Raw genomic sequence first — 27,921 nt, forward strand, 5'->3', positions numbered from 1 at the left:
TGAACAGACAATGCAGAGATTCCTGCTGCAGTGATTTCCATATTTCTCTCCCCACTTTTGACTGTCTGCGGGGATTTAACATGAGGGATTTTCACTTGCTATGGAGGACCTTTCCCAATAATCAGCAACAACAGATGTTTTGGGAGTTGTTTACGGGCAGACAAGTTTTACAGATTACAGAGATTTGTCAAAACAAACGCTTAACAATAGCAAATTATTTGCTGAAAGGTGAATGACGTTTGTTTGTGTTTTTAGCATACCAGGGCCATTCTTTTAGTGATTGAAATGCTAGTAGGCTTACACTGTGTCCAGAATTGTCACCATACCGTTGACATTTAATCATAATGTTTTATAGTGTTGTTGTTGCCCAGTTAGTTTAACCCAAGTGAGCTTAGTCCTGTAATTTCCTAAATGTATTTGGTCAGGGAATACAGACATTGGAACTGAAGCCTCCCTCTGTTGTACTCCTTTTGGCCTGCATCCCAAATGGCATCCTATTCTCTATATGGTGCTGGTTCTAAAGTAGTACACTATGTAGCGAACAGTGTGCCATTTGGGCCACTGACTTATTCTGTGTGAAGAAGAGGGAACATTTGGTGAAATATTAAACAGACAGACAGGGGGAATGCTGCTAAACCGCCCAGAAGGCTTGTTGTTTTCCTGGACTGTTCTCTCACCATTAGTCTGTCCTCTCTCTTTGTTTGTCAACGGCTTCAGCTTCCTCCAAATCTGATTTGCTTTAATGAGGTGCCTGATGCTATAGACATGCGTCTCAAGCATCCTGTTTCCAGGGTGAATGTTTGCCTGTTAGGTGCTGGTCTAGTGCTGCTTCATCGTCACTGTGGAAGAAGGGTTAGCCCAGAGTGTGGACATAGGCTATTTGTTGAAGATGGGGGCAGCTCACAGACACGTAGACACATAGCACAGAGGCTGTAGTAGTAGTCTAGAGCCTCCACATACTAATCTGTCTGTCCCACACTGTGCCCTTTCATGGCATGTCTGGCCACAGGTGCCATTCTAACAGTGGGTTTTGACCATGGGGCCAGGGTTCTGGTCTAGAAGCACAGTTTTGACGCCCGGCCCAGAAGGGCAATTTCCATGGAGAGCCACTTAGAGAAGTCGATTTTTTCCATCACTCACAGTAGAAGACATTAACATTTGAATTTCATCCAATATCTGACATGTTTTTGGATGACCTGATGACGTTGGTGCTGCTCGCACTGCTCCCTGTGCATACTGAGTGCTAGTGCAAACCGGACACAACCGAGGTATAGATGGTCCATGAATCGGCATGTGCAAACTTGAGTAGATTACCTTGAAAACAACGGTCGAACACCCAGTTGTTATTATACCTCAGTGGTTTTGAACAGAGGCGCTGCCTTCTCTTGCCAACACTTCGCTACAATGCTTTGTTTCACTTGAAATGTGCATAAAGTAGAGCAGAGCTGAACTTTCTCTATCACTCTGCTAGTACGGTTCTCACCGCTCACTTCCCACAATCCCCTGCAAATGTCTCCACATGCCCTCGTTGAAAATTAATGGGGGCCGAACTTCTTTTGCCGATTTCGTTGTTCATGAAAACCCACTCACTGTAAGACTATTTGTCAGGCTGGCTGGCTGTCTGAACAGCTGCACTGGTCAACCCAGCTCTCCTCTCCTCTCTTCAATGACCACGACCCCCACAACAGGCAGCTCCAGGCAGGAAAACGGCCTCTTAGCATCTTTGGAGATAGGGGAGGGGAGAATACAGGGGCTATCAACAGACTCTCCTTCACCATCCTACCTATCCCCAGGTTTAGAGAAGAGTTCTATCTTCTAAGTGCGATAGGAAGCAGTGACTCAGAGGTATTTATACCAGAGCTTAAGCCCTGCCTGGGGTTGTTTTGCTCTTGAGGTGAAAAAAAATATGTTGTAAACTAGCCAGAGGTAAACTTTGCTTCCATAATATCCTGAGCTATAACTCAGTCTGAGGTATTCTTCTGGCCAACATATTCAGGCAGCCACAGCAGGAAGTCTAGACCACAGGTGATACATGTGAAACAGGGAAGGAGAACACCCACCCACATAGGGTTGGGTGATGTCAACCTTTGATCTTCCGTGATCATGTACTCATAAAACATTGTGATGTACGATTGTATCGCTCTATTTTGGCGGCCTCTGGTACATTCTAACACTAGATTGTATTATCAACTAGCAACTCTCAGAAAATAGCAGTGATCAAATGTTTTAACACTTTTAGGGCTCTAGCGCAATGGTAAATCTAAGCGCAGGTGGTAGCGCTATAGGTTTTAGGCAGATTACCCTGAATGTCACCGTGGCTGCCAGACTACATTATTTAGGCTACTGCACAACACCAATCAAGTTCAAATAGGCAAAACCATCGTCTGTCACATTACAAAGTCCTCACCATCGACGATAGCTGTCAAACATTGTGGATAGACGATACTATGGTAATTTCGCCCAACCCTAACACACACCCTCACACACAGACACACACTAACACACTCCCCTTCATGGATTGAACGACCGCAATGAACATTTTCCGCCCGCCGCCACAATCAACTGGCTTTTTATATTTTAAAACCATAATATCCTAGCACTTTAACCATAATAACAAACCCCTTTGTCATCCTCTTTTAGTTTCCCGTGTGAACAATGTGTTCCAGTTTGCTTAGATTAAAAGGCATCTAGACTAAATTACCTTTTGGTTTACCATTGTCAGGGCACAATGTGTTTTGTAGTACAGTTTATGCCATTACAATGATCAACAAGACCTCAGTTCCACTCACAACTCTGAGGATGTTTTGCTATTCTGCTTTGCCCACTCCTATTACTGAGTCTAATTCAATGAATTAAAGGCCTTGCTGGAACACTGGTTGGTGCCTTTCTTTGTTATTGTGTTTGTCTAAATGGTCAGGCCCAGACAGTGGAGGTGCGATTTTACATGCTGGACGGTAGGAAAGTAAAGGAGTTACTAAGGTAACCATTGAAGCTAGCTCCAGACCTATACCAGTATCAAAGTACTCCACAGCCAGCAGGCAACGATTAGCAGGGCGTAGCTCAAACCACATGACAAGCACACACAAATAAACACACAGATACACACACACACGCACACATATCCTTAGTTTAGAAAGTCCTCAAACCAGACCTCAGGTGTGCCCACATGAGGCCCACCCTGTCTCTTCATGTCTCCTGAAAAGCTAAATATGGGCGCAATGGGAAATCGGCCAGTCACGCTGGTTTGTGTTTGTAGAAGCCTTCAAACAACAAGCGTTACATTTCCCCCTCACATCATATGATGCGGAGCTCTGAGGATTTGAAGCAAATATAATTTGACTAATCTCTTTCAGAGCAGTTAGGCTAGATTTCCACTCCAATATGCTCCCTTATAGCTGCAATATGCAACTTTTTGGGAAACCGAACAAAATTCGCATAGAAATCAGAGTTATAGATCTGTCCTTCTAATTGAAAGCAGATCTAAGATGTGTTAGATCTGTTCTATGTATGCTATTTCCCATTCTCATTTTTAGTTTTAGAATTTTTTGCTTTCGGTTTTGTACACCAGCTTCAAACAGCTGAAAGTACAATATTTTTGGTTATTGAAAATATATTTCACCCCGGGTTTGATGGTACAATGCTTCTCTACACATAAACGGAAAATAGGCGAACTACTAGAATTTTAGCAACCAGGAAATTGCTGAGCGATTTCTGCGTATTGAATTTTTATTGTGGTCATGCAATCATAAAAGCATTAATTTCAGGTAATGCAAAAATATTGATTTAGCAGGCAATTGGCATTTAAGTCACATCATGAAGTGCATCATTCACTTTGGATTCCTGCACCACTTACATTGTGTGGGACTTGAATTGTAAAGGTCATGGAATTCCATTCATTCCATTATGTACACATTATGCAGATCTAGAGGATATCTCACTGTGTCTCTGTCCCAATGCTGTAATGTCACCAGTCTATATCAAGGCAGGGAAGCTGTGAAACTGATTTATTTAACTTCTATTTCCTAGACTTTTGGCCTGTTGTTGCCATATCCGCTCCTTGCGGTGTGATAATTGGCACAGGGTCAGATATTACACCCTGCTTCCTGAACAGTGGCTGCTGTGCCGTGACGAATCCGGAGTGGGCCCTCCAGGCTCCCAGCAGCCCTCTAGCTGCCAGAGGCACCGTCTGGTGAAATACTTAATTTCCCCTCTCTGCTCCCCAGCGCTTTGCACCAGTGTCCATAACCTTGGAAGGGCTGGTGTAGTGAGGGATAGAAAAAACGAATGCATCAGAATTGGCTGGGAACAGAGTGATGTCATACTGAAATACCACAGCACACAGGCTGCAAAGTGTTATCTTGTTTTTTTCCTGGCTTTGAGTGCCGATGAATTCTCTTGGTGCTTCAAAGGGGGGGAAAGGTCGTATCAGTTAGCAGCGCCAGGGTTTTTTGGAAGGCTTTTGAAGGCCGATGGTGGCTGTTATGGCAGTTCATTGGCTGGAGAGGTCAGTGGGCCACAGGCCTTTTCTCATTATACTGTGACCTGACTGGGTAGACAGACACATTCCTTTAAACTGATTTCCTTCTGCTTTTTATCTCTCATGACATTTTCCAAACTCCCTCAGACCGGTTGTGTGTTTGTGCACCTAATTTGGTGTTTCTCTCGCTCTTCTGACATGTTTAGACTCAGCACATGAGGAATGATTTAGTGTACAGTACATAAGCCTCTGACTAAATGTGAGTAAATATGTTTTATAATCCCTCCTTTCCAAGTCTGTATTGGTTTACCTGAGCCAGTATAGTTTGCAGTGTTTTACGGCTGCAGCTGAGGCCTCTATCCTGATAGACTTATCCCTTCAAGTTACAGAGAGAGCTGGTGACTCTGTAAAGTGGGTGTGTGGGAGTCCGTGGAGGCCTCTGCGTAGACTGTTGCCCCGGGCCCCTCTCTCTCTGCTCTGCACTGCTCTGTGGCAGGACTGAATGGGACAGAGAAATGCTCTTTGTGATTGCGTGAGCAGATGAATACACTGGTCCATCGCCCAGCTTAGGAGCGTTTGAGACCCGGCTGAACTAATGACCTCGCCCCCCTTTGTGCCTGGCCTCAAAGGGAAGAGGAGGATAATACTTTCTGCAAGGAGCGCCGCCCGGCTCCCACTTCACATTCACCTCCCTTTTCCTCATCCTTAAAATGGCCTCCCCTCCCAGGCTGGTTTTCTTTATAAGGAAACAGCAGCTACTCTGGCACATTCCACCTCCTCCAGCTTCAGCACCGATGGCCACTGGACCATGGTCAACAGTAGATGAGCAGACAACATCAACATGTAGGAAGGTAGTGAATCTGGTTGAAAGCAGTGGAATGTCACTGGGTGCTGTTCTGTCATTCAGTGGTCCATCTGTCAAAGCTCTCAAAAGAAAACTGATTAATCATTAATGGATCGTCATCATCAATCAATTGTTCATCATCAATCCATTAATAGATTATTTATATATAAAAACAGAAATCCTCCTTGCTGAATTAAGGAAACAGGAGCGACTGAAAGGTTCAACATCACAACAGGTTTTCTGGCCCGACACAAAGCGTTAAGATTCCCCTGGCTCCTGTTGTTTGCTTTTGGGATTAGGCTGTGCAGAAGGGGTGGATGGACAGGCTTTGTACCACAGCCACATCCATTTAACTCTATTGAAAGGACCCTGAGCTGAGACTTCCAATTGTCTAGTGGTCAGTGATATTCTCATGACCTCACCTGCCCCACACGAATGACTGCCTAATGACCTATGTTAATGGCAATCACAATCTGTCGTTAACCTCTGCTCTCCACGGCCGCACACACACTGCGAAGCTCCCTGCATGGAAAACACGTTCATTCAGACCCCAGAGCTGGTTTATGAATACGGTAGAAGAAGCAGGAAACCGCCGCTATGAAAAATGTGGAACATTCAGAAGAGCTTCAGAAATCCAAGGTTGATGTGGACAACAGAACAGTGAGTGTAGGCGGCGAGACCCCAACAGTCAGGCCCCCTTTCTCTTGTCCACTCCTAAAGGGGTTGTGTTGTATGGTAAACCCGGGTTACCCAGCTCCCTAGGCATCACAACCCACAAAGGTCTGTTCAGAGTCACCACATGATTGATTACAGTAAGAAAAATGCTCCAGGGTCATCCATCATACCTCTCTCTTCTGGTTGGGCCAGCCACACACAGTACCAGTACTGAACAGTGTTTCAGTACCGAATGCTACATACTGGGGTAAGGAGAAGACAGCCATGCAGTTAGCCACATCATGTGAACCATGTCAAGAAAGCAATCGAGGACAATGTAGGCCAAGGTAAGGCTTTGTTGTAAAGGGTCTTCTTGGATTTTCCTCTCTACTGTGTAATGTTACTAGACACTAGAGTAGTTGGAGTGTGACTGCTTTGGTCAGGTGACTATCTCCATGCCTCACTGAGGAGTTTTAGAAGGAAACATGCTGCAGCAGCAAGCAGCTGACTTACTGTCACCAATTAATGTGGCCAGATGAGGATTTGCTATGTGACTGGTAATCGCACTCACAATGCTGCCAGTATGAATATCAATAACTCCCTCCCTTAACTCAAACTGGGACTGTTTTCAGTGAATCTGCAAAAATGCATTAAAAAAACATGGATCAGACAAGAACATTGGGCCTTTGTAGATCAATGAAACTAGTTAATGCCAGGCTTTTAATGTGAAGGTTGTGCCCTCTCTTGATTGAACTTCATAAATCTCACCACCCACCAGCAGAATGCAGACAACTGCTAACGGTGTTTGTAGGCTGTCTCAGTATTAGGGCTGGGAATTGCCAGGGACCTCACAATACGATATTATCACAATACTTTGGTGCCGATACAAAATCTACTAAAATGGCGCCGGAGAAGAAGGCAGACGTTTTACGTGCCCCCAACCGATGTTTTTTTGTTTGTTTATTTGCAACTTATTTTTTAAACTTATTTTGTACATAATGTTGCCGCTACCGTCTCTTGTGATCGAAAATAACTTCTGGACATCAGGACTGCGTGTCACGGTTGTCCTCCTCTTCATCTGAAGAGGAGTGGCGAGAAGGATCGGAGGACCAAAATGCAGCGTGATATGTGTTCATGTTGAATGTTTAATTAAAGAAAGAACTGAACACTGAAACACTATACAAAAACAGTAAACAAAATAACAACCGTGAAGCTAATGCGAGCTGCGCTGAAACAAGCCATCAACATAGACAATCACCCACAAACAAACAGTGCAACCCAGGCTACCTAAGTATGATTCTCAATCAGAGACAACTAATGACACCTGCCTCTGATTGAGAACCATACTAGGCCGAAAAAGAGAAATACCCAAATCATAGAAAAACAAACATAGACTGCCCACCCAACTCACGCCCTGACCATACTAAATAAATACAAAACAAAGGAAATAAAGGTCAGAACGTGACACTGCGATTACTCCCCAGGGACTGGCAGAATCCTTTTTTCATTAACTTTCATTAAATCACACATGCAAGATAGCAAATTAAAGCTACACTTGTTGTGAATCCAGCCAACATGTCAGATTTCAAAAAGGCTTTTCGGCGAAAGCAAACAATGCTATTATCTGATGATAGCACCTCCGTAAACAAAGAGAGAAACCATATTTCAACCCTGCAGGCGTGACACAAAACGCAGAAATAAAAATATAATTCATGCCTTACCTTTGACAAGCTTATTTTGTTGGCACTCCAATATGTCCCATAAACATCACAAATGGTCCTTTTGTTCGATTAATTCTGTCAATATATATCCATAATGTCCATTTATTTGGCGCGTTTGATCCAGAAAAACACTGGTTCCAACTTGCTCAACGTCACTACAAAATATCTCAAAAGTTACCTGTAAACTTTGCCAAAACATTTCAAACTACTTTTGTAATACAACTTTAGGTATTTTTTAACGTAAATAATCGATAAAATCGAAGATCGGATGATCTGTGTTCAACACAGGAAGAAAACAAACTGAAGCATGCTTTCTGGTCACGCACCTCTATCTACAGTACACCTCAAGTGACCCTGGTTCAAGATGGCTGTACTTCTTCATTACGCAAAGGAATAACCTCAACCAATTTCTAAAAACTGTTGATATCCAGTGGAAGCCATAGGAACTGCAAGAAGGTCCCTTAGAAATCTGGATTCCCAATGAAAATCCATTGAAAAGAGAGTGACCTCAAAAAGAAAAATTCTGAATCGTTTGTCCTCAGAGTTTCGCCTGCTAAATACGTTCTGTTATACTCACAGACATGATTCAAACAGTTTTAGAAACTTCAGAGTGTTTTATATCCAAATCTACTAATACTATGCATATCTTATCTTCTGGGGATGAGTAGCAGGCAGTTGAATTTGGACATACATTTCACCTGGACGTGAAAATACTGCCCCCTGTCACCAAGAAGTTGACAAGGCCGATGCGAACGATATACTGCTTTCTCGGGAACAGGCCCAGATCCCCGTGATTTGCGTGAAGAGGAGGCAGAGACAAAAGAGCCAGAGGGCAGGCTGCCTTCTGAGAATTCGAATAAACCGCCACTTCCTTACATTCTGCTAGCAAATGTGCAATCTTTGAACAATAAAATACATGACCTACGTGGAATTACCAATGGGACATTCAAAACTGTAATATCTTATGCATCTCGGAGTCATGGTTGAACGACGACACTATCAACATACAGCTGGCTGGTTATACGCTGCACCGGCAGGATAGAACAGTGGCGTCTGGTAAGACAAAGGGCTGTGGACTATATATTTTTGTAAATAATAGCTGGTGCACGATATCTAAGGAAGTCTAAAGCAATTGCTCGCCTGAGGTAGAGTATCTCATGATAAGCTGTAGACCACACTATCTACCTAGAGAGTTTTCATCTGTATTTTTCATAGTTGTTTACTTACCACCACAGTCAGAGGTTGGCACTAAGACAACATTGAATGAGCTGTATTCTGCCATAAGCAAACAAGAAAACGCTCACACAGAGGTGGCGCTCCTAGTAGCCTGGACTTTTAATGCAGGGAAACTTAAATCCGTTTTACCAAATTTCTATCAGCATGTTAAATGTGCAACCAGAAGAAAAATAACTCTGGACCACCTTTACTCCACAATCAGAGATGCATACAAAGCTCTCCCTCAACCTCCATTTGGCAAATCTGACCATAATTATATCCTCCTGATTCCTGATGACAAGCAAAAAATTAAAGCAGGAAGCACCAGTGACTACATCAATTAAAAAGTGGTCAGATGAAGCAGATGCTAAGCTACAGGACTATTTTGCTAGCACAGACTGGAATATGTTTTGGGATTCCTCCGATGGCATTGAAGAGTACACCACATCAGTCATTGGCTTCATCAATAACTTTGTCAATGACGTCGTCCCCTACAGGCAACATCCGTGAGTTAAAGGCTAGAGACGCCGCTTTCAAGGAGCGGGACTCTAACCTGGAAGCTTATAAGAAATCCCGCTATGCCCTCAGACTAACCATCAAACAGGCAAAGCGTCAATACAGGACCATGATCGAATCGTCCGAGTAATACCAACATGTTTCAAGCAGATCACCGTAGTGCCTGTGCCCAAGAACACTAAGGTAACATGCCTTAATGACTACCGACACGTAGCACTCACGTCTGTAGCCATGAAGTGCTTTGAAAGGCTGGTCATGGCTCACATCAACATTATTATCCCAGAAACCCTAGACCCACCAATTTGCATACCGCCCCAACAGATCCCAGATGATCCAATCTCTATTGCACTCCACACTGCCCTTTCCCACCTGGACAAAAGGAACACCTATGTGAGAATGCTATTAATTGACTACAGCTCAGCGTTCAACACCATAGTGCCCTCAAAACTCATCAATAAGCTTAGGACTATGGGACTAAACACCTCCCTCTGCAACTGGATCGTGGACTTCCTGACGAGCCACCCCCAGGTGGTAAGGGTAGGTAACAACACATCCACCACGCTGATCCTCAACACAGGGGCCCCTCAGGGGTGCGTGCTCAGAGTCCTCATGTACTCCCTGTTCACTCATGACTGCACGGTCAGGCACGACTCCAACACCATCATTAAGTTTGCCGATGACATAACCTGATCACCGACAACAACAAGACAACCTATAGGGAGGAGACCTGGCCGTGTGGTGCCAGGATAACAACCTCTCCCTCAGCGTGATCAAGACAAAGGAGATGATTGTGGACCAAAGGAAAAGGAGGACCGAGCACGCCCCCATTCACATCGACGGGCTGTAGTGGAGCAGGTTGGGATCTTCAAATCCTTGGTGCCCACATCACCAACAAAACACCAAGACAAAACCTATTCCCCCTCAGGAGACAAAAAAAGATTTGGCATGAGTTCTCAGATCCTTTAAAGGTTCTACAGCTGCACCATCGAGAGTATCCTGACTGGTTGCCTGGTATGGCAAGTTCTCGGCCTCCGAATAATTTTGCACGCCCAATTTTTCAGTTTTTAAATTTGTTAAAAAAGTTTGAAATATCCAATAAATGTCATTCCACTTCATGATTGTGTACCACTTGTTGTTGATTCTTCACAAAAAAAATATAGTTTTATATCTTTATGTTTGAAGCCTGAAATGTTGCAAAAGGTCGTAAAGTTCAAGGGGGCCGAATACTTTCGCAAAGCACTGTATATAGTCTCGCTATTGTTATTTTACTGCTGCTCTTTAATTACTTGTTACTTTTATTTCTTATTCTTATCCATATTTCTTTGAAGATCACTATCCCGGAGTTGCCTCTTCAATGTTGACGTTGATACTGGTGTTTTGCTGTACTATTTAATGAAGCTATCAGTTGAGGACTTGTGAGGTGTCTGTTTCTCAATCTAGATACTCTAATGTTCTTGTCCTATTGGTTTGTTGTGCACCCGGGCCTCCCACTCCACTTTCTATTCTGGTTAGGGACAGTTTGCTCTGTTCTGTGAAGGGAGTAGTACACAGCATGGGTCCTGACGAGTTTCAGAATAAAGTGATTTGTTTCTGGACGTTTTGAGCCTTAATCGAATCCACAAATGCTGATGTTCCAGATACTTAACTAGTCTAAAGAAGGCCAGTTTCATTGCTTCTTTAATCAGCACAACAGTTTTCAGCTGTGATAACATAATTGCAAAAGGGTTTTCCAAAGATCAATTAGCCTTTTAAAATGATAAACTTGGATTAGCTAACACAACGTGCCATTGGAACACAGGAGTGATGGTTGCTGATAATGGGCCTCTGTACCCCTAGATATTCCATTAAAAAATCTACCGTTTCCAGCTACAATAGTCATTTACAACATTAACAATGTCTACACTGTATTTCTGATCAATTTGATGTTATTTTAATTTCCCCAAAAATGTGCTTCTCTTTCAAAAACAAGGACATTTCCAAGTGACCCCAAACTTTTGAACGGTAGTGTGTATCACCCCATCACTACTCAGTATGTTGTTGAGAAAGAGCTGTCAGGATGTTCTTCTCTTTCTATTCTTCTCTCTATTCACACTGCTGCCATTGCCTTTGTAACATATGTATTTGTGACTCCACAAATGATCATTAGGCCCACATCTGCTTGTCTTTGACCCCTTTAGCACCTGGTGAACTAGCAATGAAAATATTTGCTGTGATGAGATGATGTCCTCAGGTAAAACAGGTACATGTTTTGTGGATAATCATTTTTCTTCACTTCTGAGTGATGGGAGTAAGATCATGCTCTCCTGTAGTTTCTTAAAACTGGAACAGTGTTCTGGATGTTGACCTCGAGAGAGATAAATGTAGTTAGAGACATGTATCCTCACATCGCCCCACCGCCAGCTCCCTTTTCTTAGCCCTTACAGACTTGTTAAGTCCTTATTATACATGTGTGATTCTCGTGTGTGTTTTTGAGATCAACCGACTGGTTTGAACGGCACACCTGTGCTGCTCTGTGGGAGTGCTCTCTCTATCTCATTGTGTTGCTTGGCACCTCATTGGTATTCATATCTTCTCCTATAGAGATTATGATGGTTTAATTAAAACCTTCCCTGGGCTTCTGTCAGCTTTATGCAGTATCAGCTGGCACATCGTGTATTTTCCCCACGCTTCCAATGCCCTTTCTTGACTCTCTGCTTGAAACCAGCTTGAAATAAACCATGTGGGAAAGACATTGTCTGGCCCAGATATGTTTCCTATACCTGCTTCAATTGACCATTTATGAAGAGGAATGGGAAATGTCATGGTTGCTGGCTGCCCACCGCCTCCACCCTCTCCCATCATCCCCCTCCCTCTGTCCCTGTAACTCAGGGGAGGCTGGTGAAGACATCCCAGTGCACAGGCCACTACAGAGCATCAGATGTTTTACTGTGGGATGATTCTGCAGTCTGCCTGCCTGATTGCCTGCAGCACGGCTTCAGCCTCTGGTTTAACCAGCTCATTTGTTCACCTCAGAAACTTTTTGGGAGTTTCAGTGACATGCTGCAGCTAAAAGACAGTCAGCATGAGTTTCTTTCCCCAGGGACCACCAGCAGAGATGACTCAATGAATTCTCTTCAACATAGATGTTTTTTAACACTGCCAGTGGGTCTCGTCTCTGATAGGCTATTGATATTCAAAAAACTGAACATTGAGGAAATACTGTCAGTGGATTTTAGTCTGGAGGATGCTTTGTGTGGAAATAGCATTTTGGCATTCTTCATAAACAAGAGAGTGTAATAAATTTGAAAGATGAAGCCTTTTGAGAAGGAAGAGATGATGAACTGTGATTGCATATTCTCTTGATCCTCTTTAGTGTCACAGACAGAAATTGGGCTGCCGTGTGGAGATTGATTCCTCTATGTGACTGATGTTATCACACAGGTGAAATGCGTTTTTGAGGAATGTGTATCCAAGTAGCCAACATACTCTGAAGCTTGTGGAATGTGTGGAATTGTATTATTATCCTGGACTAACTCACTAACTAACTCAATCGGTCCTCTATGAATTGGGTATTTTGCCAGCTTGCGTGATGTTTTGACTGTTGCCGTGACTACAGCTGGCTGACCAAAGGGGTCTTGTAGGGGAGAAAATATATTTCCCTCCAGGAGTGCCAGATTGGCTGCATGATTTCCCCTAGAGATGAGTCTAGAGATGAGTCTAGACAGGAGAGGTTGCTGATATGGCAGTCACTCAGACAGGCAGCCATACTGGACTTACTTAAAGATAAAGAAGACTCATTTAGTACACTTGGTTAAAACTCATTGCTATTTTATCATGTACAAGCTGATGTATACTAACTACCCCTATCACCCACTTCATTTGTATCTTTCCCTCTCAGGTTTTCTCTCTCTGTCTCTGTGTGCTGCCTGTGTGTTAACCTTGACAGCTTTTGTGAGACTGTCACCCTGGTCTCGGAAGTACACTGGGAAGCCTCATTGGCACGCAGTCTAGCGTGAGAATTCCCCATTGGTGTAATGTCCTATGGTCATGTGGCTTTGTGTGTTGACAAAAAGAATCTGCATTCATTATAGCCTTTCTTCATTTTCTCTCAGTGGTTCATCAAATTAACTGGTGAGAAACTAATAGAGGTTAGCGCACACACACACACACACACACACACACACACACACACACACACACACACACACACACACACACACACACACACACACACACACACACACACACACACACACACACACACACACACACACACACACACACACACACACACACACAAAATTAAAATATCAGGCCAATTGTATGGCGAGACAAATTATGAATATGATTTTCTTCATGTAAACAAGCAAAAGCCCATAAGGAATGTACTGTAAGTCTGAGCTTCTGCGGCAGTCCAAGTGTCACGATTTGAATTGTAAGCGTATTTTTGTCTGGCATAAGCTCATCCCTGCTCAAGGTTACATCTCCTTTGTTTAGAGGGTATTGCAACTGAGGGTCGGTCGAGCAAGTACACTGTTGGTGGGGGGGGGGGCTTTGGATTTCTTCACTGAGAGTGACAGATAACATTCCAGTGCACAGATTTGCTCTGAAAGGCGGGTGACACAATCCAAAATTACACCCTGAAAGACATTTTGAAGCATTCAGCTGTGCTACCAAACATCACCTCAAATGGCAGCAGGAGGAAAATGGGCCTTATAAACCATGCATGAAAAAGGACTCTGTTTAAATTCACTGTGGTTGACTTTTATTCTGTGTGGTTGGTTACATTGCCAGACTGACAGACTGAATATAGACTACCCTGCATGAAACAAACATTTGTTTTGGATATCAATATGAAATCAATACTTTGTGTACTGCGGCATAATGATTTGATAATTTGACTCTGTTCTAATAACTCAAGTTAACTTGATCATATTTGACATTCAGATTCAATAAAAGGCCCCTGTAGTCACTTTATAGTTAGACGTATATACAGTGCCTTCAGGAAGTATTCAAACCCATTGACTTACAGTGCATTCGGAAAGTATTCAGGCCCCATTGACTTTTTCCAGATTGAGCCTTATTCTAAAATGGATTAAATCCCCCCCCCCCTCAAAAACCTACATACAATACCCCATATTTGGTGAGCTTCTCCCATTCTTCTCTGCAGATCCTCTCAAGTTCTGTCAGGTTGGATGGGGAGCGTCGATACACAGCTATTTTCAGGTCTCTCCAGAGATGTTCGATCGGGTTCAAGTCCGTGCTCTGGCTGGGTCACTCAAGGACATTTAGAGACTTGTCCCGAAGCCACAACTGCGTTGTCTTGGCTGTGTGTTCAGGGTCGTTGTCCTGTTGGAAGGTGAACATTTGCCCCAGTCTGAGTTCCTGAGTGCTCTGGAGCAGGTTTTCATCAAGGATGTCTCTGTACTTTGCTCCGTTCATCTTTCCCTTGATCCTGACTAGTCTCCCAGTCCCTGCCGCTGAAAAGGATCCCTACAGCATGAGGCTGCCATCACCATGCTTCACAGTAGGGATGGTGCCAGGTTTCCTCCAGACGTGACGCTTGGCATTGAGGCCAAGTAATTTAATCTTGATTTCATCAGACCAGAGAAACTTGTTTCTCATGGTCTGAGAATCTTTAGGTGTCTTTTGGCAAATTCCAAGCGGGCTGTCATGTGCCTTTTGCTGAGGAGTGGCTTCCACCTGGCCATTCTACTTTAAAGGCCTGATTGGTGGAATGTTGGTGAGATGGTTGTCCTTCTGGAAGGATCTCCCATCTCCACAAAGGAACTCTGGAGCTCTATCAGAGTGACCATCGGGTTCTTGGTCACCTACCTGACCAAGGCCCTTCTCCCCCGATTGCTCAGTTTTGCCGGCGGGCCAGCTGAAGAGTCTTGGTGGTTCCAAATCTATTCCATTTATGAATGATGGGGGCCACTGTGTTCTTGGGGACCTTCAATTCTGCAGAAATGTTTTGGTACCCTTCCCCAAATCTGTGCCTCAACACAATCCTGTCTCAGAGCTCTATGGACTATTCCTTCGAGCTCATGGCTTGGTTTTTGGTCTGACATATACTGTCAACTGTGGGACCTTATATAGACATGTATGTGCCTTTTCAAATCATATCCAATCAATTGAATTTACCACAGGTGGACTCCAATCAAGTTGTAGAAACATCTCAAGGATGATCAATTTCGAGTCTCATTGCTAAGGGTCTGCACACTCATTTAAATAAGGTATTTCATTTTTTTATATTTTTTTTTACTGTTTTCGCTTTGTCATTATGTGGTATTGTGTGTTGATTGATTTGGGGGAAAAAATGATTCAATCAATTTTAGAATAAGGCTGCAATGTAACACAATGTGGAAAAAGTTAAGGAGTCTGAATCCTTTCAGAATGCACTGTATTTCACATTGTGTTGTGTTACAGCCTGAATTCAAAATGGATTAAATATATTTTTTACATCTCAAACATCTTCACACAGTATCCCATAACGACAAAATGAAAACGTGTTTTTAGAATTTATATCACATTTATTTGTAAATTAAATAGAGAAATATCTCATTTACATAGGTATTCTCACCCCTGAGTCAATACTTTGTTGAAGGACCTTTGGCAGCAATTACAGCTGTGAGTCTTTCTGGATAAGTCTCTAAGAGCTTTCCACACCTGGATTGTGCAAATCTGCCCATTATTCTTTTAAAAATCCTTCAAGCTCTGTTTAATTGGTTGTTGATCATTGCTTGACAATGATTTTCAGGTCTTGCCATAGATTTTCTAGCAGATTTACGTCAAAACTGTTACTCAGACACTCAGCTATATTCACTGTCTTCTTGGTAAGCAACTCCAGTGTAGATTTGGCCTTGTGTTTTAGGTTATTGTCCTGCTGAAAGGTGAATTCATCTCCCAATGTCTAGTGGGAAGCAGACTGAACCAGGTTTTCCTCTGGAATTTTGCCTGTACTTTGCTCCATTCCGTTTCTTTTTAATCCTGAAAAACTCAGTCCTTAACAATTACACGCATACCCATAACATAATGCTGTCACCACTATGCTTGAAAATATGGAGAGTGGTACTCAGTAAGGTGTTGTATTGGATTTGCCCCAAACATAACACTTTGTATTTAGGACAAAGTTAAGTGCTTTGCCACATTTTCTGCAATATTACTTTAGTTCCTTGTTGCAAACAGGATGCATGTTTTTGCATTTTTTATTCTGTACAAGCTTCCTTCTTTTCATTCATATGTTGTTGATCCATCCTCAGTTTCTATCACAGCCATTAAACTCTGTAACTGTTTTAAAGTCACCATTGTCCTCATGGTGAAATCCCTGAGTGGTTTCCTTCCTCTCCGGTAACTGAGTTAAGAAGAACGCCTGTATCTTTGTAGTGACTGGGTTTATTGATACACCATCCAAAGTGTAATTAATAACTTCACCATGCTCAAAGGGATATTCAATGTCTGCCTAATTTTTGTTTTACCCATTTCCCAATAGGTCCCCTTCTTTGCGAGGCATTGGAAAATCTTCCTGGTCTTTGTTGTTGAACCTGAGTTTGAGATGTACTGCTCGATTGAGGGACCTTACAGATAATTGTATGTGTGAGGTACAGAGATAAGGCAGTCATTCAAAAATCATGTTAAATTCCACTTTGACATTATGAGGTATTGTGTGTCGGCCAGTGACACAATATATACATGTAATCCATTTTTTGAATTATGTCTGTAAAACGCAACAAAGTGTGGATAAAGTCAAGGGGTGTGACTACTTTCTGAAGGCACCATTTTTTAACTCCTCTTTTATCACCCTTTTAAATGCATAATGCAAGTTGCCACATTTTCACCTCACCCATCACCCTGTTCTAGTCTATGTCTGCAGGCAGTTATGAATTTGCCTAAAACCCTTCCAGTTGAGTAATTGATTTCCACTTAAATCTTTAATCAATTACTTGAATTATTATCATTATTATATTTTTATGGGTAGGGCAGGTCCTCATTGGCCTTGGTCCTCTTTGATTAGGGAGAAACGAGAATGAAAAGGACTGTAATCATTTTTACATAGTCTTGGTGCAGGGCTTTATAATTAGAATGGGTTGATTTCCTTGGACCACAGCATGGGCTGAAATTGCAGGCCTTCCCTGGGCCAGGACTTGAGGAAAAGCAACTGAAATAGCCCATGGTGAGTTTACGTTACTGTTTCCCTCTGGGTTTTTAGCTCTGGTTCAGATGGCAGTGCAGCGACCAGAACACACAGCCAACAGCCTGTCCAGCCAGCAACTGTTTTAATGCCAGCTTTTTTTTGTGGCGCCTCTTGTTTTCAAAAGCATCAGCCCTAATTACAACTTTGTCATAATGTCTTTAGCATGCAACATGGCTGAAAAGTAGCGCCCACTGTCTAGTAGCGCTGCAAAAAATGAGCTCGCTCGAAAAGGGGGTTTTATGATCTGACATTCAGTCAAGGACTGGTATTTAGTTTTACGAGCGAAAAAGATACAGTGACAATGAGGATATTGTCATTGTAAACAGGTCTAGCTCTTGAAATGTGAGACTGAGAATTGTGTAGGAATTTAGGCCTACATCATTTACTGGCAAACAGGACAAACCATTGGCACCCTGTATAACTTGAGCACTGTGATAAAAGTCCCCTCCCTCCCTCCCTCCCTCCCTCCCTCCCTCCCTCCCTCCCTCCCTCCCTCCCTCCCTCCCTCCCTCCCTCCCTCCCTCCCTCCCTCCCTCCCTCCCCCCTCCCTCCCTCCCTCCCTCCCTCCCAGAGCCCCCTAGTGAAGTACAACCCTCCTCTTTGATGGCTACTTCTCAAAAGTGGTATTGTAATACGGTAGTAGTGTCTGTGTTAATTGCCCTTGTAACTCTGAGCTGTTTTGGATTCGTAATGAATGGAGGGGTTCTCTCTCTATCTGTACCCCCCCCCCCCCCCCCGCCAGCCCTGTCGTATAACACCCTGACACCGTGGTGAAGCTGTGTGGTCATTTGTTACTGCAAACAACTAGCTTAGCGACGGAGGAGGTCCCGCTCAAACTGCTTGACCTCTGATCGCCTGGCCTGTGCTTGCGTTCATCTTCATAATTCAATGGCCTTAACAAAAAACTTTTTTGTCTATTCCCAACTCACATTGTCTTCATTGAAGCTTTTTTTCCTTTTGTAAAGTAACAGACAGTAATAGTCTAGTCTAGTAGTGGTGAACATACCCTATAGGCTAGATTAGGTGGTGAGGGCAAATCCTGAAAATGGATGCAGAAAGAATCCGGATCTTCCGTACCAAAGTATAGTGTGGAGTTTCCCTTGTCTCTGGGTGGTGTAATTGGTTGAGATGAGTCCCTGAATGTCTTTAGAGTGTCTTTAGTCTAGGATGTGCGGTTTCATGTGCGGTTGGAGCAGCCTGCTATATCCATGGCAGTGTTCTGTTGTGGCTGTTTAAACAAGCCCAGTAGCTCTACTGATACAAGATCTGCCGGCTTTAGCATTTGATCAGCTTCAGAGCCTAATAAAATACAAGTCTAGAAATTAACCTAGCTGATCATTTATTCAGTACAAGTGCGTGAGGTTCTTTCAGCCAGGATGGTCAGTGAGTCACACAAATGTGTCATGTTTGTTAGCCATTCAATAATAGCCCACTAACAGATCTGATTTTGTGGGTTGAATCTATTGAATATGGATTGTGATCTCTGGTCAGAAGGTCACGACCAGGTCATGGTGACCACAGGGCTCAGCTCAGCTGCGTGGTCATACACTTCACAAGCGCCTGGAAGATTGCGGAGGTGTCATTGCACCAGGGCCAGTTCCTGTTACTGGCATTCTTACTTGTTTAAGAGCCCTTTAAACACAAGACAGCTTTGTTTCCTTTGTGGCAAGGCCCCAGAGAGAACACAGCGCTCTGTTGCATATTATTCCCAGCAGCCAACACTAATTTCCCCTTAGGAACCGAGCGCTGGCTGGCTGGCTAAAAGCAGCAGACCACTAGCATCTTGCTTCTCTCCCATTGGTTCAGCCTCACGGTCCAGACTGGCGTCATGGGCTTCGTCCCAAATGGCAACCTATTCCCTATACATTGCACTACTTTTGACCAGGGTCTATTGGGTTCTGGTCAAAGTAGTGTACTGTGTAGGGAATAGGGTGCCATTGGGACACAAACCTTGGATCATCTGGGAAAAGGGTCCCAAACAAGAGGCTGGCATGGTCCTTAGAACAGAGCCATGCAGAGCCAAGCCTAATGGGCAAGACTGTGGCTCCCCACATCTGTGATTATGATCCAGCCTGCCCTGTCTCTTGACGCATGAGCAGCAGTACTATTAGAGGTTCATCATTCAGACATTTTAATGTGTGGTTGGTTAGATGAGAGCCTGAGAGGGCAACATTTCGATTCAACAGAAGAGATGACTTTTGAGAATGGTCTTTCCATTCGATGTTGGCTCTTGGTAAAAGGTCTGCGTTTTCCATCTAGAACTCTGGGCTACTATATCGGAATCATTAGCAGGTCTTGAGCCAGGTCATCCCCAGCAAGCACTCCAGGGACCTGTTTGGAAGAAACAGCTTTGGCCTAAGTGCTCACTGTGTCTAAAAGACTCCAAGCTATAGTTGAGGCCATAAACTTGCAGAACAGGTTCTTGTGTTTTCTTTTCAAGAAGGAATGCTTCTTGAGCTGAGGAGTCCGTGATAAATGGGAAGTGGCCCTTCTTTTCTCACAAAGATTTGGGAGCAACATGGGAACATGAGGGCTCCATACAGTACTCTCTGAAGCTATCACTGCATCCCATGTTTTCAGAGATTAACCTACAGGGTAGTGAGTTTCTAGAATGGCTTATCAGACTTAATGCACTCAGAGGAGACCTGAAAGGGCACTTTCCCACAAGTTAGGTTATCCACTGTTAGCTGGATCCCACAGAGTTCAGCTCTGTGCACAGTGTAGATACTGTACTCTGTTTTGGAGTAACCTATTGCATCAATAACGGCATGTTTTAGCATTTTGCTTGTCAAGCTGCTCCACCCTGAACCACTGAATTGAAGACATTAGTTCTGGATCATTATTCATTCCTTACACATTAGCTGTACAATGAATTTACTGAGCCAAAACAGTAATGGCTAATATTTGCTCAAGTGGGTTTGTCCAAAGGTTTTTGGATCACCCTCTTCAGCAGCGGGGGATTGGTCAATGAGTCACGCAGGTCATCTCGGCTCTGTGGTCAATGACGCCACTCTTATTTATGCTGCAAACTGGGTGTTGTGCCACATCCTGAGCCACGTGGTGTTAGATGAAACAGCGTGGGCCCATGACCTCAGGTTAAACCACACGGCATGTGGCTCCATTCACTCAGGATGTGTGTATCTGATTCTGTCCTGGAGTACCAATGATCATGATCACTCTCTGGATCTGGACTTATCTTGGTATCCTAAAGACATCTGAAACTGTCTGTTTGATTTCATAGTGTGTCCAGGAGCAGCTCTCCACCAACCGCATCTGACTGTGCGGAACACAGCATTAGGGGAAAGCCTCCCTGGGAGGATAGGTTCGTTCTGCTGTCTGAATGCCTTCAAGTACATTAGACATTCAGACTCCACAAGTCTGGCAATATCTGATCTCAAATCGGTTTTTGGCCCCATGGAGATTTTGAAAGGTTTGATGTATTTGATGTGTAAAAGCTTCGCTTCTATAATCCAGTTTGCAGAAGGATGTCCTTAACAGTGTCCTCCATCCTCTCTCCTCAGCGGGTGATCTCCACAGTGCCCAGCGAAGGTGCCCGCCAGGCAGAGGTGCACACCAAATCCATGAGCCTGGCAGCCTCCACCAGCCCTATGTCCCAGAGGATGTGTTCAGACTGAGCCTGGCCAAGGGCGTGTCCATGTCCCTGCCCTCATCTCCCCTGCTGCCTCGTCAGTCCTACATGATGCCCTTGCGCTCCAGCAAGAGATCCCCTGGTAAGCACTACCACTGCCTCCAACCGCACCTCACCTCACCTCTCTCACTTTTAGGCTTACAGCACTACTATTACTGCAATACATACACCCCTACACTGACATTTACCAGTCCAGGCGTGAAGTGCTATGAGCATGTACTGTTTCCCCGCCGTTTCTCTGCCATGTTCATCCCAGGCTGGGACTGGTTCAGTCTCGGTGGACGTCCTCTGAAAGTGAAGTTTCCTGTCTTGCTTTAGCTGTTCTTGTGTCACTGCTGAACATCTGACACAGCGCCTGAGGATCCACAATCCTTTTAGCTTTCAACCACAATTTCGGTAGCTTCCAGCTTTTCCCACTAAACATGTCACGCTGCCTTGCGGTTGTTATCCTTGAAAAACAGCTTGTCGAAAAGAGAGGAAAAAACAAGACCACTCAGCGTTTGCACTGTATTCCATCTCCACGTGGGTCCTGTGTGTTTGAGTGACACAGGGTGGAGGAGGGTAAAGGGTTTGTTTGTTTCCCTGTATCCCTCCTCTTCAGCCCTCCATCTCTCCCTCTTTATTTGATCAGCTTCTGTCAGGATGGTGGTCTTCACAACGACGGAGCTTGTCAGCACCTGATTGGTTGTTAACGGGGGCGTGTGTATACACAGGGTCTAATTGTCGGTCCGCTTCCTCTGCCCCCTTCCCTCTCCGTGTTGAGAACATGGATTCAACAGCTGCGGGCGTGTGCAGCCGTCTTCAAAGCAGCCCGGGCCGTTGTATCTGGAGTCTTTGTTTTGTGAAGATTTAGAAAAGAGGATAGAAATCCTTTAAGTGGTCACTCTGGCCTCACATCTGGGACTCATCTGTGTGGTGTCTACTCTTTGTTTTGAGTGCTCAGTGCTTTGATGTAGCCTTTAGTATAAGATGTGCTGGCGAGTATGCTGTTGGCTTCTCGATACAACTAGGCCACTGGTGTGGTTTCAGATCAAGGCTCTGTCTGCTTAAGGTCGTTGCTGAAATATTTTCTACACCTCAAGCAAATGCTTAGATTTATCATCAGTAACATACCTTTATTTTGGAGATTGAAAATGTGGAAATCTCTGCGGATGAGGTAAATTTAGCTCCCAACTGTATTGGAAATTGGAACTGTATTTTTGTATATTTTTGCCTGTTTCGAATTAGGTTTCTAATGGGGGAGTTGTATCCTGTTCTAATTTCAGCTACAGATTAGCTTGGGAATAGTACTCTCTGATCCAGACTGTTTTCATTTGAGAGATTGTGGTTGCCTCAGCTTTTTCCCCTCTCAACCTCTTTTGCTATGCTCTTTTTCCCCAAATCTCTCCACACAGTACTCTCCGATTCGAACGTTGGACTAGTGAGTATTATAAAGCAAGCAGCATATGTTATGCAAATTAACTTTGTTTTCAAAAGGAGCCTTCGTCTGCAAATATGCTTACTCTGAAGTTTATTGTGCTAAAACAAGAATCGGTAGCTTTATTTGTTAAAGCCAAGCAAAACCGTAGTCAGGTCAAGGAATGTGAAAGCCACATCTGAATGTGTTGTAAGTTTTCCTGAGCAGTTTGCCTGAGCAGTTTGCCTGAGCAGTTTGCCTGAGCAGTTTGCCTGAGCAGTTTGCCTGAGCAGTTTGCCTGAGCAGTTTGCCTGAGCAGTTTGCCTGAGCAGTTTGCCTGAGCAGTGCACAGTCCCCACTGACTCACCTCCTACTAAACTTAAAAACACCTTTTATTCTCTATCCTCCAGGCAGTATTGGTATTTGCCATGATTGTATTAAACCCATTAAAGGCAGCTCTGATGAAAAGCACATTGACACGGAAAGAGAGAGACGGAAAGAGAGGGAGACGGAGGACAGGGTTTGTGAAGGTGACCAGAGAGTGAAGAGCGAGGCCTGTGTTCATTACAGTCACACACTGCTATGGAGGCACTCTGAAGGTAATGAAGGACTAAAGGGGTATAGCAGAGGAGAGAACTAGTTAAGATGGGGTCAGAGAAGAAGGGAAAGGGGGATGGTTGAGGCTCGGTCCTCCACTCTCTTGTTCACAGGTAAGTGTCAAACTGCAGGGGGAGAATTTGCACCTACGGTTAATAAACACACCCCCACCGTAGGAAACATCCCAGCTCTCACTAAAAACATGGTTGCCATCTTGAATGTGTTATTTTCGTCAAATACCTTCAGCGCAAACTCATAGCGAAAGCCTACCGTGGGAGAGTGTGTGTGTTTACTCTGCTGTAGTTTAGCGATGTATTTCCAAAGGGAAATGTCATGACCCAGGGACTTATCCTCTTATATAGACGTCATGTCAGAGAGGGGGAATGAGAGAGAGAGAGACGTATGTAAGTGAAAGCTGGTTGTGCTGATTCATCCGGGCAGCTCAGAAACATGCCTAGAGTTGCCATGACTGAGCACCCGGCGACTCAGCGCAGGAAGGAATGCTGGGGGGGGCGCTGGCTCTCTGCCAGCCACCTCCAGTCCTGTCACCTCCCCACGCTAGTCAACCCGTCTCTCTCTACCCACCCTGCTGCTCATCCTACCCCCATACTCCTCATCCATCCACTATGACATTTATGGGAAGTGGTTGCTCTGTTCCCGACGACGTTGTGACTTGCTTCACTTCCTGACCGATTGGAGAATCTATAGCGTTGTGGCGGAAGGCTTGATTTTAATGGCCGTCCTTTCATGAAGACTTCACATAAACATCACGGAAAGCACTGCATGACAATTAAGAGTGTGACGAATGCCTGAGCCACATGGTCCTGGTGCTGCTGCTGCTTTGATCAGCTAAGCAGAGAGCTTACAACGAAAGCAGCGCAGACATGTGTTGCACAGGACCTCCAGTTTACAGTCTGAAGTTTACAGGTCCGGAGGAGGCTGGTTCTGCTCTAACTGCCAGTGGGACATGATGAAATCCTGGGCAGGTCCACAGTGACCTCCTCTGGTCATGACGGGTCACTGTGTGTGCCATCAGTGTTCCTTCAACGTTTTTTCTGCTACCTCTCATCTTCCACCACAGACCAGCCAGTAACACTCTGAGCTTTGAACCAGCAGTCTCCATCTCCTTGATGACTCTCTGGGGACTGGAAGTGCATGAGCAACATTCAAACATCCCATCTCCTCTCAGCCGTACGTACACACATCTAAATGCTCATCAGCCGTCCAGCCCCCCCCCCCCCCAGATATGCCAATAACAGCTCTGCTTCCATCCCAATGACCAATAACAGCTCTGCTTCCATCCCAATGACCAATAACAGCTCTGCTTACATCCCAATGACCAATAACAGCTCTGCTTACATCCCAATGACCAATAACATCTCTGCTTCCATCCCAATGACCAATAACAGCTCTGCTTACATCCCAATGACCAATAACATCTCTGCTTCCATCCCAATGACCAATAACATCTCTGCTTCTATCCCAATGTCCAATAACAGCACTGCTTCCATCCCAATGACCAATAACAGCTCTGCTTCCATCCCGATGACCAATAACAGCACTGCTTCCATCCCAATGACAGGCTTTACTAGTGTCATTGAATTTCAACTAAGGAGATAGAGTGGAGTCTACATTCCACTCCCCCCCACCAGAGAGGCTAAGTGAATGGCCATGCGAGCCACGTGAGCAACAATTAGGCCTATACTTAGCCATCATGATGCGTTTTAGGGAAACATAAAACGGCAGTTCATAACTTCATATCATATTTATCGCCGTCTCAGGCCGCTTATCATTTTAATCTGTATTTATATGGAATGAGGCTTGGGCAGAGAAGGTCCCTCGTAGGCCATTACACATGGAAATCATTTAAACTTGTACGCTTTGATGGGGAGCTTTGGCCCCACTTCTCTATGGTTCAAATACTTATTTTATTTATCTCAATGAGTCAGGCAGATGGGAAGGATAGCACGGTGCAGGACTCTTGGCACTGGGGTCTCTCAGTTTGATATCTATATCATCATCGGGTCTGAGAGGTTCATCTAAGTCTTCTTTCTTTGCCCGTCCAGGCGTGTAAGTAACCCTGACTGGCCACTGCTATTGATGGATGTGAGAAGACCCTGCTGCCATGATACACGCTACAGTCTCCTTAAGCCCAGTGCTAGGATATCACACAGTGTCTGTATGGAGACACATAGTGGAGTGATACAGATCTACGCTTCGGAGCGGGTAGTGAGAGATACAAAGAGAAGCCGTCCATAGTTCACTCAAAGTTCACCCAACGGTATCTGTGAGTGAGGGGCTGCCACTTAAATGTTTGAGTCAGGCTAGCCTCCCCACAAATACCACATCAGACTAATTGAGTAGAGAGAAGTAGAGTTTGAACGACAAAAAGAGAACAAGCACAGGGACACGGTTGCCATTCCCCTGGCACAACACAATGTCCTTAATGTTGTGTATCCTTTCAAAAGGTACATGTTCACAATCTTGATTTAGTACCTAAATGTAGGAAGGTGTATTGACCACTTTCCTACAGGAAAGCAATTGGAAACGGATATCAGAATAGGAAATACATGGATTGGTAGGCCTGTACATTAGTACTGCTTGAGGGACAATTGGTTTAAAGAGAACAAAGGGATTTTATGAATAGTAAATATTGGCAGTGTCACATGAAGGAGGTGAAGTCACTAGACAGGATATTGGTACAATAGGTGTAACACAGAGAAGATTGGATTCATGTCAACAAAGAATTGATAGAGCACTGTGTCTGTCATAAGGGCTGACGGGTGGTGTTTAAGTACAACAGCAGGGTGTTTTATGGATCAAAATGGGGCGTAGTTGGTAGGTGTGGCAGTGGGCATAGCCAATGGTGCCACCAAACATTTTAGAGGCCCTCCTCTTGGCTGCAGAGAGACAACATTTTTGCATTGGGGTAGAGAAAAAACTAAACTTTTTAAAAGCCAATTTCCTGGAATACTACACTTTTTGCCATGGGATTTATGCTGTCTGAGTGACTTGAACATTATAACAAAATCAAGTGGGGGCCCCATTCCGTGACAAAAATTATCCTGAATGTTTAGTCTGGAACTTTTGATTCTCCATGACTGTCTACCTTTGATTTTGATAATTGTCCGTTTTTTAAATATATAGTTCCATGATCTTTTCTACATACTTTTTATCTGGTTTGAAGTTTACACTGAAAGCGTTTTGCCATCCCGAAAGGTTTATAAAAAAAAACTACGTAATGGCTTGGCAGTAATGGCTTAGCATGGCTATGTGTTTTTCACTACATTTGATAATAATACCAAATACATGAATATAATATAGGCTAATATATACAGGTCATTTAATACTTAGGTTTCAGTTTGGTTAACTCTTGAACGGATATAACCCCCCTGGATCTGTCACAAGATTTTCATAATTATGACTGATATTGATAAATGCCTTTTCATCAGAGGCCGACTTTCTTTTCCATGCTCAAGTCTCTGCGAAATGTTTTCTCAATATTCATTTTCCTTCCGCTCTCCCCCTCCCTGCCTGACAAATTGTTTTTTTTTTGTCTCTCATCCAAATCACTGTTCGGTTTCCTATTTTAAACATTTTAAATGATGAATTATACTTAAAAGCATAAATGTTCCTTCTGGTAACATTTGTCATTACTTTAGCTTTCCATCGGGTCTTACAAATCTTTTTTTGGTCTCTGTCAAGGGGATGCAATTTCATTTCAAAGCCAATGACATACAGTATGTTCAGAGGAGACATCTCCTGAAGTCACCTCTACAGTATTAGCTCAGGAGTTACTTGCCTGCCTCTGGGGTATATCGATGTGTTTCTGGGGGCTGTGGTAGAAATACTATATGATGCGTCCCGAATCACACACGATTCCCTTTTGACGAGGACCAATAGAGATCAAATGTCTATGAATATACTGAATAATAATACTATGGTGCCTGCTGAAGGGTTCCTTCTTCAAAACCCATTGTTTCAGATAATTCATGGATAACAAGAAAATGTCCACTGCTGTCTGAATTGTCTACTATTTCAATAAAGCCTACATTATACTGTAGAAGGGGGGGGGGGGTTATGAAGCACCTAATGTCAAGATGTTTGACTTTGGCCTTTTTTCTTCTCAGAAATTCAAGACCATGCATTCGCAGCAGTTACCCATGCATAATTAATGTAGCTCAACAGAGAGGGTGAGAATAGACATGACTATTAAACATGTAGAAAGCATTATACCTATTTGCAATTCCCTCATACTGGTTAGTTTCAGAAATGCATTGCATTATCCAGAATGACAACGGTTATGAGTAAAATAGTAAGTAGCCTATGTATGCTCATGTCATTATCATAACACAGGCATGTCAAACATGAATATAATGAAGTAATTCTCTTCTAGGATGCCTAATGGGTGTATTATAATAGAAGGGCAAAGAGGAGGCCTTAATAGCTTATCACTATGGGATCTGTGTCTTGCTCTCCCCATTTGTTTTGTGTAATAAAATAATTGACCAATGCTCAATGTCTTACACTTGTAACTGGATCCATTATGTTGCAAATCTTTATTTCCAACCGTCTTTTATCTCAGTCTGAATACATTCTGTTTCACTACTGAGCTGTAGAATGACGTCCCGACAGCAGAAAGAAGGGTATTGTCCGGCCTCCTTTTCTTGTTGCCACAA

At 43.8% G+C, this 27,921-nt stretch overlaps 1 protein-coding gene across 4 annotated transcripts in view; it reads left to right on the plus strand.

Moving 5' to 3' along the window:
* LOC124042261 (protein TANC1-like) overlaps positions 1–27,921 on the plus strand; it is a 184,877-nt gene that overhangs the window by 53,124 nt on the left and 103,832 nt on the right. For all 4 annotated transcript variants that reach the window (XM_046360671.1, XM_046360673.1, XM_046360672.1 and 1 more), the window contains exon 3: positions 21,122–21,331. In XM_046360671.1, coding sequence (XP_046216627.1) covers positions 21,122–21,331 — 210 coding nt within the window. The remainder of the gene's footprint in view (positions 1–21,121; positions 21,332–27,921) is intronic.

The sequence above is a fragment of the Oncorhynchus gorbuscha genome, linkage group LG01 (genome assembly GCF_021184085.1).
Source record: "Oncorhynchus gorbuscha isolate QuinsamMale2020 ecotype Even-year linkage group LG01, OgorEven_v1.0, whole genome shotgun sequence".
Classification (NCBI taxonomy): Eukaryota; Metazoa; Chordata; class Actinopteri; order Salmoniformes; family Salmonidae; genus Oncorhynchus; species Oncorhynchus gorbuscha.